This window comes from Pomacea canaliculata, linkage group LG9 (genome assembly GCF_003073045.1).
Source record: "Pomacea canaliculata isolate SZHN2017 linkage group LG9, ASM307304v1, whole genome shotgun sequence".
Lineage (NCBI taxonomy): Eukaryota > Metazoa > Mollusca > Gastropoda > Architaenioglossa > Ampullariidae > Pomacea > Pomacea canaliculata.
In genome coordinates, this window is record NC_037598.1 from 2,106,673 (window position 1) to 2,122,645 (window position 15,973).

The 15,973-nt window shown below is 45.3% G+C and overlaps 1 protein-coding gene across 1 annotated transcript in view; it reads right to left on the bottom strand.

Moving 5' to 3' along the window:
* Positions 1–15,973, bottom strand: part of LOC112571785 (protein rolling stone-like) — a 38,559-nt gene that overhangs the window by 11,169 nt on the left and 11,417 nt on the right. Inside the window, exon 3 of the mRNA XM_025251066.1 lies at positions 12,712–12,940. Within this exon, the coding sequence (XP_025106851.1) occupies positions 12,712–12,940 (229 nt within the window). The remainder of the gene's footprint in view (positions 1–12,711; positions 12,941–15,973) is intronic.

Below are 15,973 nucleotides of genomic sequence, written 5' to 3' on the forward strand. Positions count from 1 at the left end.
ACAGGTACTGCAGTTAGTGACAGGTATTGTAATTAGTGACAAGTATTGCAATTAGTGACAGGTATTGCAATTAGTGACAGGTATTGCAATGAGTGACAGGTATTTCAGTTAGTGACAGGTATTGCAATGAGTGACAGGTATTTCAGTTAGTGACAGGTATTGCAATTAGTGACAGGTATTGCAATGAGTGACAGGTATTTCAGTTAGTGACAGGTATTGCAATGAGTGACAGGTATTTCAGTTAGTGACAGGTATTGCAATGAGTGACAGGTATTGAAATAAATTGAAGGCCAGGGAGGATACTCTGTGGTGTCGTGAGATCACAAACATCAAGAAGAGTCCACTTCACAGCTGCGATACCTAGTAACCCATGGAAACAAGTTATCCGAAACAGAAAAGAAAGACAGCCCGGCAAGTTATAATACCTAAAACGTCCCTCAAAAAATATGAAAACCGGGAAAATATTGAAAAGAAAAATTAGGAAGCAAAGAAGAGGAACACGACCGAAGGACAGGACAGAAAGTTGAGTGGCGACTGGATGTCCGCAAGGCACACAACAGTTTCTTTGTATCCATCCCTGGATTCTTCTCCGTGCAAGTCTCATCCTTCCTCTGTCACACACTCTCCCCTTCTCGGCTTGACAACAAAGGAAGAAGGTCCGCAAGGAGCGGAAGCCCCTGGAAGCCTGGCTTGGGAGGTTCATCCATCAGTTGTGAAGCTCTACCCGACAGTTTGCCAAATGACATCAAGGTCTCCTCCCTGCTTGCCAACGGATGTGAGGCGGTCGGTGGCTGCTTACCAACGGATGCACATCTCTCGGACTTCTTGCCGAGTTCCCCTCCATTCCCTGTCGACTTTGTGGGGGAAGCCGACTGTGTCTCCCGTCTGGCTTCCTTCACACCCCTTACATGTCACCCTGGCTTCCCCGTGCTGCCAACAACACTTCTCCTTCTTCTGTGAGGGTGGAAGGAAAGACGGAGGAGAAATCAGACTGGTATATGGAATAAAAAGAAAAAGGTCGCTCCATCAACGAAGACGGACATGTTTGTAGACGGTTGGACAGTAAAAATACTGAACATCTTTTCTCCAGTAACTTTTTTATTGACAGTCTGGGTATTTTCTTCTTCTTTTTAATTTGTACTTTTTTGTTTCGCACTACCTTTTAGGATGTGAACTGACCCGCAGACACCAGATATTGAGCTTTCCCTCATCCTCCCCCTGTCGTTCTCCAACACCCATCCCCCAACCCTCCAGAAATATGAAACAGTATTTGCTGTGACATGTGGAAAGTTCCAGCACTGGCAGTGTGGGGTCATTTCCCAAGACAGTATTGCAGGCAAGGAGATGCCACAGGTTGGTGTCTCGCCACCTGCCGACTGGAACCCACAGACTTGTTGCAGACGACAGCCGCACGAGCAGGCAGGGTGGGGGTGGTGTGGTGGAGGGGATGGGGGCTCAGCGAGATGATGGGTCGAGTGACCTTGACCGTGTTGCGGGTCAGGGGGATGCCAGAGCCAGGGGGAGGCTGGGAAGGCTGTCAGATTGAGGGAGAGATGCATTTCTTGCTGATAGCAGACAGAACTTTGTTGGCGAGATTAGCAGACCGCGGTAAGTAGTTACATTAAAAGTTTGTTGCAGATTTATTTATTTTGTGGACGGGTACATTACAGATTTTATTCATTCACCCCTTGAGGAGTATGGAGAGATAAACATTATACACTATCAGCATTTCACCGTGAATTTTCCTCTTATAAAGCTTGTACAGATATCTAGATAGAGAGAGAGAGCTTGAATAAAAGTAAATATGAGACGGTGTTATATAAAAAGGAAAACATAATAATAGCCTAGTATACAGTGGTAACAGTTTCTCACCTGTTAAATACTCATTTTGGATGGTAGGCAGGTAGAAGTTTTAATTACAGGCAAAAGCAAATGTCGAACCGGCAACCTTCTGTTCTCACAGAAACACGGGGCACGAACCACGGAGACATTCTCACTGACCACAATGGCACCGACTGATGTGCACATTTAAATAAATCAGGGACAATCTACTCTCGTCAGTTAGAAAAGAGAAGCAAATATCTCTACAGAGCCTGACATAGGAGCCGGGAACGAGGCAAGGGACTGGCAGATGAATGCAACACCAGCAGTTATGTTGGGTGTGCCCTGGGAAGGGGAGGATGCTGAAAGAAGCAGGTTTCCAGAGGCTGATGTAAGTGGTCATGTCTGTAACTAATGCCAGTCCTCCATGGAGGGGGAGCTGCAATGGGTGAGCACACAGACGCCGAGGTGACTGAACCCCAGACGATGGAGGCGGACACACAGAACTTAAAGCCACAGTCTCCTGCTAATGAGGCTATGTCGGGGTAGACACCCCGTGGCATTAGAACCTGGCCTCAGCACCGTCCTATAATTTAGCCTTGGGTTAAGAAGAAAGACGAAGTGGGTGGGCAGAAAAAATGGAGGACTGCACGCCCTGGAAGGACGGAATGATAAAGAGAGATCACTATCACAGACGGTTCTGAGGGGCGTCTGGCTGAAAATTAACAGCAGGACAGGGTCCGGCATAATCACAACACTGAAATGGCAAAGGGGAGGGAAATGCAAAAAAGGAGAGAAATATTAGACAACGTTTCACAATATTTTTCCTCTTCTTTCTCTCCCTTTCCCATTTTTTCTGTACAGACAAAATGTCAAACAATGCAGGGTAGACAGGTAGTTCGACAGCTAGACAGGCGGACAGCCATCCAGCCAGCCAGACAGAGAAAAAGAGAGAAGAAGTACAAAAAGGGCGAAGAACTAAGTTGGTCACGAGGTCACCAAAGTACAGGAAGGTGTGCGATGCAACATTTAAATCCACGGCAAACACCTGTCTTGAATTATCAAAGGAAGGCACAGAGTTGTATTGCAGTCTAAAAGATCAACCAGTCCCTTAATTGTTTGAAAGGCAACAGACTGGCAGATAACTGCCACCTACGTCTTCGACCAAAGGGAAAAGCCAGGAGTTCAATCGAGTTTCCAGCAACTTCCCGAGAAGTCAGTCAACAGGCCTGGAGCTCATCCTAATAGCAGGACGGGGGGAGGGGAGAGGTGGGAGGGGAGGCTGTCAGGCAGGTGCTCAATAATTCACACCTCGGCGACCCAGCAGCTTCCTCGTCAGCAGGAGGCAGGGAGATGGGGTACAGTGGTCCTGGGGTGAGCACAAATAATCCTTCGTAAAATATTGACACCCAGTCAGTCACGCATCATGGTGCACGGTCATGTGACACGCACAGGCATCGCGACTCCATCACGGCTTTGCTACGTCACCAAGCAGTTTCCTGCTCACGTGATGCAAACCGCCCCCAAACAAAAACAACCGACTGACCGCCTATAGCTGATTCTTTCTCACAGAACAATATTGTGAAAACCTTGTATTGGCAATAACTATTGCAATATTGATGTTTCTGAGATTGCGTAAGCTGCCTGATGTCTTTTAGTTTCTGAAATAAAGATTTTTGAATAATATTTGGCAGTTCTGTTGTTTCTGTGGTAGATGAGAGCAAGAAAAGCTCACGAGGGTTACATAACTGACTTTTATTAATTCGCGCAATCTCTTCCTCGCAAGACACAGCTTGTAGAATGAGAAGATGCTGCCTGTCAGACAAAAATAATGTTAGCAGCCAGCAGCAGCTGAAGCCATATCAGGGGAGAAAACTGCATTTTTCTGAGATGAAGAACTTGAAGGGATGTCCCAAGCTGCCCCACGTGCCAGGCTGGGGCTGGTCCAAGACCTAAAAAGAAAGATTTATGTGGAGTTAGCTGTCAAAACTGGTGAAGATCAGGCGATTGTATTGATTGCCTAACACAAGATGTCGCTGCAATCCAACTCCCAGGCTGCATCAGATGCTGGACTTTCTTCCTCACCTCTCAGCCTGATGTTGGTCAGATGCTGGCCTGTGCAAGATTACAGCCCAGTGGTGACTGCTAGCACACGGTGCACCAACAAGGAGTCTTTGACTTGGTGCGGCAGGCAGACTAGAGACGGAAGTTCTGTCACTCAGCCAAACAAAATTCAGACGACAAAACTTTTGGTTAAATTAACGGACACAAATCTCAAGCGAGCCACGTGACAGACGTCTTCCTTCCTTTCTGACTTCCTTCTTTTTCTTTCTGTCAGGAGTAGTCTGGTCTTTTGTTGTTTCAAGCGCATGGATACTTGGATGTGCGATAAACTGGGATTGTGAGTGGGTCTGGCTGGTGTCAGTCCGTGTGATGTGATGGTGGTGTTGCCTCTGACCTGTGTGGGTGTCTCTAGCTTCTCAATTATGCGCTTGGAGAAATAAAGATATTTTGTATTGTAAGACTTTTTTCTTTCTTTTGTTTTTTATGCATGTCTAACTACCAGCTTTTCTGTCTGTCTAGGAGTTAGACTGTGTTCTTTGATGTTCAAACATCTCGCCCTGCTCCACTTTCCTGTGGAGTCCCTCAGGACTGAGTATTCGGCTCGGTTCTGTTTATTCTGTACACAAACCACTTTCATCTTGCATCCAGTCTCACAAGGTTTGTCATCAATCATATGCTGATGATACACAGCTGTACTGCTCCACTCCACCGGTCCTCAGTTGTCCTTTATTCGTCGTCAGTACTGTTATTTATTCTATGCTAAGTATGCGCTCTACACATTTTTTATTTATTATCATATGTTGGTCAAGAAGTTTCAGCCTCCATTTCATCCTGACTCGTATATCACAAAAAGATGTTGGAACAAGATGACAAGCATCAGTCATATCTCTTGTTGTATCCTGTGGAATCTGACAAATACCAAGGGAACAAGACCCAGCACTCCGTCTTCACAAGTAGCGCTTTCCGGTCGGTGGTCTTTGTCCTCCCACAAGATGGCGGGACGCCCCCCTGCGAGGTGCAATCAAGGGGAAAACCAATTTCGTGGATAAATTGTGCGGACGAAGTGGTTCTATTGTCAGGCCGTGTGCCAACCTAATAAAATCAGATTAATTAAATTAATCGGTTTAAATAAGATTTTAACTGTCTGTGGGTGATGGCAGACCGTTACGAGCGTTGCTAACGCTGTGTTAAAACTATGAAGAAAAGCGTTCGGCCGCAGGAGGAATAATGGAGGTAGGGGAGGGACAAGGGACTGGAGGAGTTAGCCAGTGGGGTTCATCAATGCCGCGCTTCCTTTTCATTGCTACATTGAATTAGCGGTCAGCGGGTCAGCCTCCAGAGGATGTCGAGGGTCACCCGTTAACGACCACTTTCTTTTCAGAAGAAATATTAGTGGTAGTCTGGACGAGGAGGATGCTTGGAGGGTGCAATCACTAAAGTAGGTGCTGAGTGCAGCTCAGATGTCTGTAGATGAATGGAACAGGGACAAGTGGGAGCGGGATGAGTCTGGATCGACAGACCGTAAACACTCGTCTTTTTGTTCGTCCTCCCAGCTGGCAGTTGTAGCGCCATCTTGAAGTCTCGGGGCTTATTGTGTTATTCTCTTAACTCGTTTGTCTCGTTATTTCACGAGGCAATTTGATCGGTCCTCAGTTATCATCGAGCCTTTCCTCCACATGAGTATCCTTCCACACATCTCCGCTCCCCATAATAAGCTCACCACTGTCTCTTGTGCATCATTATTCCTCTCTGTGCCAAGTAAATGTTTAACGATCTGAGTAAATATGGCTGCTGCTTCTCGTGGACCAGAAAGGTCTCTATTCTGACGTCACGGCTATTAACCAATCACCACCCTGGGTTCTTGTCCCGGGTACCTTGTTTTTGTCTGTATTTGATATCTGACCGGCTGCCCTGGTGTGATAGGGCTTTGGCCGCTTACTACGCAAACCTTCCAAATCCTCTCGCTACTGAGGGGAAGTGGATTGCCGAGAGGTCAGAGAACTGGCGTCCTAACCGGAAGGCGTACGTGTTCGATTCCCGTATGGCGCAGCAAGCTTTCTCAATCGAGACAACTATCTGAAATGAGTCGTGACTCTACAGTGAGTTAAGGAAGGTAAAGGAGCTAGAGGTAGATGGGAATCACCTCCATTTAAAGCTGACCTCGAGAAAGCGAGGTCACTAAAACCTAAATCCCGGACCTTTACTTTGACTTTTTTTCTTCCCACCCAGTGTAATTCTAAGGTTTGGTGCAGCTGCTAGGCTAAAGAATGAGAGACATGACGGTAACGGCCATCTGAGAAAAGACAGCAATGTATTTTGTGTCTCACATCAATAACACCGCCATATAACTAGTCTGTAATCACAACGACTTCCGCTCCCAGAATTCTAGCTCTGAGCTCTGTTCCCGTTTCTAGTTATGCCTGATCACGCCGTTCGAGGATATTGCCCTCTGACCTCCACGCCTGTCTCCATGGTGACCTAACATCGCTTATGACTATTGTCGATAATCGGACCACCATGTCCGCGATGGCGGGACAAATTGACTTGTCAATAAGGACGAGGCGGCGCCAGGGGCTCAGCGTGGCACAGGGACAGGGCACGTGACTGCAACACGTAACTCCAGCACGTGTCGCGTGACTGCGTCAGGATACAGCAGCAGCATCACACGCCTCAGTGGAACTGTCTGAAGACCGCTCCACCGTCCTTGTCTGTGGATGTTGCCCGGTGCTTGCCCCAGCTGCACTGGCAGATGTTTCAGGACCAGCTGCTTCGTCGGCTTCCTCATCTACCGCCGTCTATTCGCAGACACAGTTTTTGAACAGAACATATCCCAGGGTCGGGTCGAGGGCAAGAGCACAAAAAGTTGTAATATGTTCATGTCTGGAGAAAAACCTAGTGAAAGGCGAGTGTAGACTTCCTATTTCCCGTCCCGTCTGCAGTATAGCATCGATCTTACAGTCGGGACGAGCACCTGGCCTGGGAGGGGGTGGTTCAGTTTCAGGCTTGGGGGGGGGGGTCCAGGGCAGCAGACTGCGGCAATGGGAGACCAACCGTGAAAGAAGAAAAACAACATACCAGCCTGAACTCTTGTAATTGTGTCAGGTCATGACCCTGCCATCATGGTAAGGGAAGCTAGTCTGGAGTTTTGTGCTGTGACTTCCAAGAAGCAGGCTGGACAAATGTTGACAGCAAACAACGAGAAGTTTGACAAAAAGTGATTGCAAATCATAACTGTAGGCTTTTACAATTGGTGAAAAAATAATTGGACAGAAAGGAATCTCCTCAAACGTGGGATGCAGCCCCCGTGAAATCACTCGTGAGAGATTCCTCACTGAACTACGTGGACGACGATGATTACGACGATGTGAAGCCCACCAATAACTTGCTACCTTTCTAAATACTGAAATACCACGTCTAGCACTCTTCTTCCTAATCCAATCAAATGCTGAATAAAAACATTTATGGCGTGTCAGCTGATGTCTAGCACTGAGTCTACTAAATACAATTAGTGGCAGCCATGCTGAATACCGCCAGCTGCGCACAGAATATATCGCAAGCTATTCGTCTACTGGACTGTTGGTCTGCGGATGGACAGTCTGGGATGACCAGCAGCAAATTGAGCTTTTGTTGGCCTCGTCGTCGTATCCAGTCCTCTACAGGAGAGGAGACCCAGACCCTCCTCTTTACACTGACTGTCCACACTGTGGGCGACATCGTCTTGAAGAGCACGTCCCTCGGCCACCCAATGACTCCTACTTGTTCGGGGTACACAGCTATTCGTCAGATCAGTGTCATCAGACCGACCCACGATTGTCAGGCAACAAAGAAACTGGTTTATTCACTGGCTCTGTCCAGACTTGATTAGTCCAGCTCTTTCCTCACATAATTGACAAACTACAGAGAATTCTTCAGTCCGCCGAGCGCCTCGTTCTCAAGAAAGTGTCATCATGTCACACTTGCCCTCGGAACACTCCAATGGCTCCTCTTCACGGTTGAGTGGATTACAAGGTGGCTGTCATGTGTCATGGCTTCTTCTGTGGTTCCTCCTATGCCTTCATACTGTTATTGTTTACTTTCCTTTGATACACACTACACTATCTTGCATGTGACAAACTTTCGCACCCAAATGTTGGGGGAGCGATTCTTCTGTTTCTCTGGGCACAAACTCTGGAACTCGCCGACATTTTCAGTCAAAATTATTCCGTGCGATACAATATCTTTTAGCTGCTTGATGCTTAGTTTGCAGTCCTCCATGGCTTCTGGTAAGTTCTGATTGAAAAAAAAACCCCCTGCATTAGCGTTGCCTTAATAAAGTTCTCGATTTTTTTCTTCTGTCTTCAGCTGACCATCAGGCGGACAAGCACGTTGGCCGGTCCAGCACAAGTTTGCGAAGGATTGCAGTTTATTATGGCAGACCAGCTTCTGGACCAGGAGGGCAAATACTTGGGAAGAAAAGTCGCCTGGGGATCGATGTGACTGCAGGAGGGAGGAGTGAGGGGAGGAGTGTGGGGAGGAGTGAGGGGAGCATTGTGGGTGTGGCAAGGGGGGGTGAGTGCCAGAGATGCCAAGGTTTGTGAATCCCAAGAGTCTTCTCGCTAGAAAACGCGAGGAACTCATCTTCCCCAGATGAGATTTGTGAGAGGCTTGTACACGAGGACCCCCGGTATCTGGAGTCAGTCTGGAGATTGGTTCCATTAGTCATCATCTGGCAAAACAAACTTTATACCACGCGCCAGTTTGTTATATCGTAGGCTGGTCAGTTTGCAGGAGCACTTTGCTTCTTTCCACTGTTTGAAATATGTCTTGCCATTAATCAAGCCTACCCTACACATTAATTACTAGGGAACTTAAAAAAAGAAAGTAGGGGCCATACATCTGCATGGCTGTCTGGAGGAGCTTTGTGTCAGGGTGACACAGACGACGGGGGAGGAGGGAGGATTAAAGAAGATTACTCTCAACACACACAACTCAAAAGCTTGATAGTGGGGGTGGTGGTGATGTTGATGGTGGTGGTGTTGGTGGTGGTGGTGGTAGGGGGAGGAGTTTGACTACCCAACAGGAAACAAAAGTCGATAAGCGGAGGTGCTCAGAAACAGTTGGATGCGAGCAAGTGTCGCCGAGCCTCTGTGTCTCGTACATGGAAGCAGCGAGGACCATGATGCATCAGAATCCCGGTTGATTGATACTCTCACACACTCCTAGTCCTGAACTTCTCCCTGCATGCCTCGGGAACATTATTTCCAGTGCTGTTACACTTTCATAACTATATATATCATGCTTAGCAGTGTTCAGGCATAGTACACCACCAGGACATAAAGTGAGGGTGATGATGTCAAAAGAACTAATCACTAATGACTTATAAATATCAAAATAATTTACACGAGTTCTCAATAGTCATGGGGAAGCAAGCTACCTGTCTCCATAGAGGGCTGGGGGAGGTAGGGGGGTGAGAGAGGAGATAGCCACTGTCCTCATATGAAGGTGATCAGCAAAGTTTGAGGCCGAAGAACTTGTGCTGGACTTGTTCAGGGTAACCCTAACCCAGATGAACCACAATTTATTTTTAAAGATAAATCTGGCTAATGTAAAATCTGTCTACAGCTTCATCTTGAAGTCGTTTCTAGAAATTATCGCAAAAGAAACCGTCGCCTGAATCCCTTTTCCTAAATGAACTCGCAGACATTATTCCAGGCTTTCTGTCTACGCGTCCGTTGGACTGTCCAGCCTGTCACACCAGCTTTGTGCCATCACTCACAGCTTAAAGAGGTGTGGGTAACACAGAATTGCGGGTGTGGTAATAGGAAACAGAGTTAAGAACCATTGTCTGATCATTATTTTCTTTTCCTTCGCTTTTCCTTTGCATGCCCTGCAGATTTAATCCTTATAATTACCTCTCTCCTTCTCTCGCTCTTCTCTCTTTCCCTTTCTCCTCTCTCATCATTCCATTGGTTTACACCGACACAGATCCCTCACCTCGTGGCCCTCCTTTCCCCAAGAACTCCCTCGCTTACCAGGGGAGGGACGAGCACCGTGGCAACACGCAAAAGGGATAAAGTTCGTTCAATCTCAGGCTAATTGAATGACGAAGGAGGAATGGAGGAGACAGAAATGAAACTCGACACGTGACCCTGGTGAGAGGCTTTCAAACCCTGCGGCCATCTTCCTGCTGTTGAATAGTCGCATGGTGACCCAACCCCTTAAAACTCCTTCTCCTCGTTCTCCTCCTCCTCATCATCATCCTCATCGTCGTCGTCGTCGTTGTCAATAGTTGTGATTATAGTCAAACGACTAGTCCGCCTGCTCGTCTTTCTCTGCAGGCTACTTCACATGTTTTATTGTCATTATCACAAAGCAAGACAACCCTCTTGGATGAAAAAATAAAATAAAATATAAAATAAAAATAAAATCGGGGTGTCTGAGTGACTGTCGCGCCGCATCCTGCTTACACTTTGTACACTTGACACACAGGTGAACGTTACTGAGCTCGTATATTCTCTAATATAAGAAATATTTAAGACACCTTTCTGAAAGGTGCAACAGAATCACAGATCCTGGAGCCCAGCAGAACACAGATAGGAGGCTGAAATTACAAGCCTGCATTTTAGTGACTGACACTAAATGACACTATGATTCCGAACTTTTGACCCAGCTGTTATCGCTTCCTCACATAGGCAAAATCCAGGCTTTAAGCAACAGGTTGTTAGGGGAGAAAAACATTTAACAAACATGTTAAGTATACAATCAGCCATACATATTGGTGTTTTCTCTGCATGGGTTTGCGTCTATGCAATATTGTCACACAGTGTTTGGTGTTCTACACATACCTATTTACTGTCACTTACAATGTTTTTACACACACCTATTTAATGTTCTGCTGCTGAAATTACAATTAATAATCTTTTTCTGTGGGTAATGGCTGTCTAAATTTCTCAGCAATCTTTTTCTGTGGGTAATGGCTGTCTAAATTTCTCAGCATTACATGGTATCTGATTAGGACAATTAGCATAAAGTTGAAGGACAAGTTAATTCCCTCGTATTTCATAAGAAAACAAATAGTGTGGAAGATACGAAGCTATGCTTAAAGCTAAATCAGTCACTCAAACTGTCAAACCTCTAGCTTCCAATTGGACAAGAGATTCACCTGCAAGTACAATTTTTTTTTTTATAAGCTTTGCAGCCTCTCAGTCTTTTCTCTTTAAAATTTGTAAAATGCTTACATGAACAATAACTTTTAATCTATCGCTGATTTTTATTCCTCTGTAATAATTACACGGCATTAGACTTTGTGCATTAATTCTACTTTTGTCTTGAAACTACGTCTACAGTAGCCTTGTGAACACAACAGTATGTGCTTTTTCTAGTTTTATTTTCAGGAGCCTCCAGCAACGGCTGCTGGGGCTCCCAAGGGGCCAGGAGGTCAATTCCCTGTGCGACGGCACCCATAGCAATTTATCTGAGTAGTCATTCAATTATGACTGAGCATAAAAGAACTTACGTTCTATGTCTATGAAGACTTTTTTCCATCAAGAAACTTCTTGATGAGTTCATGAATTTGAAAATTCAATTGTTTTAAGTCATCATCTGATAGTTTAGCTGTAATGGCTTGAAAATAATGATATATAGGTTCACTCCTGTACATCTTGTTATGCGTTGCTCTGCCTCTTTTTGGCACAGGATATGCTAAAAAAAAAAAAAAAAAAAGATGCAAAAAGACGATAATTTACGTCATCCATAGGTTACCTCCCTTGACTGAGAACTTCAGTGGTTCAGACCGCGGACCCTACACATAAAAACTAAAAAGGAAGTGCGCACTGCTACTTCTATGCTGCTATATTCTACTTGTTTTATAACCATTTAAATAACCCATAACAAATTATCTGAGTAGTCATTCATCTACCCAACCAACCCACAGACCATGTAACAACCCCAGACAACCATAATCTTTGCCAATGATTATACACAATTGGAACTTACATTCCATGTCTATGCATCCTTTTTTCCATCAAGAAACTTCTTGATGAGTTCATGAATTTCGAAGTTAAGTTGGGTTAAATCAGTGATGCCCAACCTTTTTCGGCCTGCGGGCCATGTCCATTTCGGACACGCGTGTCACGGGCCACTTCACCGCAAAAATACTTACAAGAAAAAATATAGAACAGATACCATTTTTATTAGAAACAAGTTGTACTTATGTAGTAATTAGTGAGATATTTGAAGTTGTTTTTCCGTCATGGCCGCTAACTCTTCTGTAATTTCAAAATCGGTTGGTACCGCGAATAAATACCAAGAGTTGAGCGGTGTCAGACGAGTCGGTGGACTCCTCTCTGTAAGAACCCCATTGTATTATACCTTGCTAGAAAGCCCAGATTCTGTATTTTCAATCTCTTTAACGACTGATTCAAATATTAAATAATGAAAAGATCACTAATCCCCTGTGGAATGCGGCGTCCCTCGTTCTCAAACACTGGTTTCCGCCCAAGACGAAAATCAAGAATGAAATCCATCGAAAGATTGAGGGACGCCACTACGTAGGGATATATACTTCTTCTTCCCCTTCTTTTCGTTTTTTTTTTAAATTTTTATTACTAATGCCGATTTCCTATACTGTGGGCAGAAGCTTCGCGGGCCGGACGGCACCGCGTCGCGGGCCGGATATGGCCCGCGGGCCGTAGGTTGGACATCCCTGCTCTAAGCTAAAGTGGGTGTATGTTGTCAAGGTAACAAGCATGAAAGTACAAATAAACATTGGTCAAGGGGAGCTCACTCTCGCAAAATAAAAAAAACCCAAACAACTACAACAACCAACGCAGATAGATTGCAGCTCACCTACAATCCAATGATGTTTCCACGCAAAGATGCCGCTGATGAGGGCCTGGAAGATGGTAGTCAAGGTTAGGAGGAGGAAACTCCAGTTGGTGGCGAAGATGAACCAGCGGCCGATGGTCCCTCCGTAAAACTCGTGAGTTTCGTACGCCACGTCCCCGATGGCCCAGCTGGTGAGCAGGACGCTGGCCACCACCCGGTACACCAGGTACCACCGCTGCCTGCAGGGCCACTGTGGACACACGGGGGGAGAGGTGGCAATAGACTGACAGGGTGAGTGGGGGACAGACACGAGGAACACACCATGTCCTCCTGCAGACAGACACGACGGACATCACACACCGAAGCTACTGATGGAACACACAGCAAGCGATATACAGGTTCATTCGGATGTTGTTATTCATCAAAATGGACAAATATTTATTTGGTCATATATTTGCGGGGCTTAATTTGAAGCAAGGTCGTTAATAAAGACCGTCTTTAACACTTTATATCCTGTTGATTTGACCTCACTTCATTTGGTCCGACTTTATTTGGTTTCTCTTTAGGTCGACATTAGATGATTTCATTTTAGTGACTCAGCCTAAATCGGGTTTGTCTTTTTTATTGTATTAATGTCGCTTCTTCAGTTGATAGAATAATATGATTTGACTCCGATCCAAATTAAGATTTTGCTATGACCCCTGCACTGTCTCCTGAGAGATGAGACCAGGAGGAGACAAGTATTGACACCGAGAGTCAGACTCGCCGTCGTCCCCGTGTTGTGTTTAGTCGCACCGTGTGACGCCGGCTTTAGTGCCAGCTGCGGTCAGCCATGAACTTTGTTCTTCCACACTTCCATGAGTCCTGTGGGACTGCCACGTGGCCTTGACTGCTTTAGGGATGTGCCTAATGAAAATGGATCAGCCTGGCTTGTTGGCATTCCCATGGCTTGGCCTCTTAGGGATTGCATTCAATCTTTTTTGTTTATTCTTGCGGTCTTTCCTTCAATGAATGGACGCCACAGACATGAGACACAAACCCTATATCAGCAAGTTGCTTTAACTTTGTGTTACAACACAACCTTAGGACAGGTAATTCACTTGAATAGTTAATAACAATTACAATATATTGCATAGATAATGACAGCGTGTTTGTATTATTATTGTTTAGTATGTGACATGACATTATTAATTACACTTTGGACTGTTGACATTATAATGGCAGTATGCTATCGTCACAACAGTAATGTGACAATGTTTTATGTGAAATGGTATTGATTGCCTTAATACATATGTACATTTATACACACACATCCTAACTTTCTCTTTGTCGCCATCTTTTTCTCACACAAACTCTCTTGTATATCACAAGCATCCCGTAATGCAAACTTCTATGTAAGAAAATTAAAATTAAAAGCTTTCTTAAATGCAGAAATGTGTTTGAGTAGTACATAGAGGTGCGTTCAACGATGATAGAAAAACAACCTTCAGTTTAGAAAAGACATACAAGCAGTACACACCCCCTACACACCAGCAATACACATGCACACACAAGCAGTACACACACAAACACAAACAGTATACACACACAAACAGCACACACTAGTACACACACACACACAGTACACACACACAAACAGCACACACACACACACAAGCAGTACACACACACACAGGCCAGGCTGCCCCCCGTGTTGCACGTGCCACGTGTGATGTCCTGACGGTTGAGGTCCTTGTCGCTGGCATTGTTCCAGACGCCAAACAGCGAAATATCGAGCGGCTGGAGGAACATGGCTGTGGCAGACCTTTGTTCTCAACCGGTTTGTAGCTTTTTCTCTTTCGCCTTTATTTGTACATTGCCGTATACATCTTGTCCTACCCACGCCAACATTTATACTGGGTGCATACCTCAGGACATGATTGCGAGATCAATGACGAGCTTTCGCCATGCAGGATGTATAAATATATGTCAGAGAGACAGAGAGAGTAAGAGAAGGAGAGAGACAGGGACAGCGGGGAGAGAGAGAGAGGGAGGAAAGAGAGAGCAAGACGACAGGACGAGATGAACTTCTGTTTGTGTCGTGAAACCAAAATAATATATAATAAAACAGGTAAGGGTTTCACTGGTCAGGGATCATCACTACCCCTCTACCCCACAAAAGCAGGGTAGCTTCACCACCAGAGCAGCAAGTCGCACGATAACATCAACTGTCACTTGACGGGTGTGCCGACGATTTCGTTAGGGCGGTCAACAAACAATTTCAATGTCAAGAAAACATGGAGGGACCAGCAGATCCGCTCACTCTGAGGCAGATGGTGAGGAAGATGATGAGCTGAGTGCTGCATACAGCTTCTCCTGACAAAGTTAGGGTTAGACAATTATTAGACTAGAAATGGAATCGCAAGATATTAAGGCCGGAAGTCAGGGTTTGGAGAGCTAATGCTCCAGAAAGCGAATGACTGCATTAGAATAAATGTAGACTTTTGTGAACATGAAAAAAAAGACATATCATGAAAACAAGCCTTAATATCTCTTTTAGAGCAGTTTAGTATAAGATCCGGTCTTATTTTCGGGGAAACACGGTATTAATACAACACCCTTTCCCTTGCATTCAGCAAACTGAATGAATGAATAAATGATGAAAGCCATAAGGGATGGAGAGAGAGAGAGGCAATGTCAATTGCAATTATACGTGTGAACAGATAAACAGATCACAAAAGCGAGAAAAATGTTCAGCAATGTGTTTGTTATCTGGTTTGGATGTTCACACGACACCCTGTCTTGTAACATTGATTTCTCACGGATATCCACCCTGGGTGTCTAGGGACTGATCAAAGGCAGCAAGTTTGTCCTATAAGCGGGCTCTAACTTTACTTCCGGTTTCGAGGAAGTGGACGAGACTGGCCTGCGCAGTCAGTCAGGTGCGCAAAACACGACTGCGCATGTCTAAGATGGCGAGCCAACTCAAAAAAGTCAGGTAGTATGGATGCCGATGGATATTTCTCTCAAAAGGGTCTTGTCCTAAAAGTTTGTTAAAAATTTATATATATAGGTATGAGTCATCATATTCCCTCATCTGTTACCTCTACACAAACTCTCTCTCACACACACATTTGCAGACTAGAGATGAAAAGACGATGAGTTCGCCCTGTGATCATGTAGGACACTCACTAGTTCTCAAGGTGGATGGGAGGAACTTCAGAGTTTGCTCCACTACTCCTAAGATTTATAGGGTAGAGGTAAATGGCCCATCGTCTTGTGACCGCAGATGCAATGAAGGGAA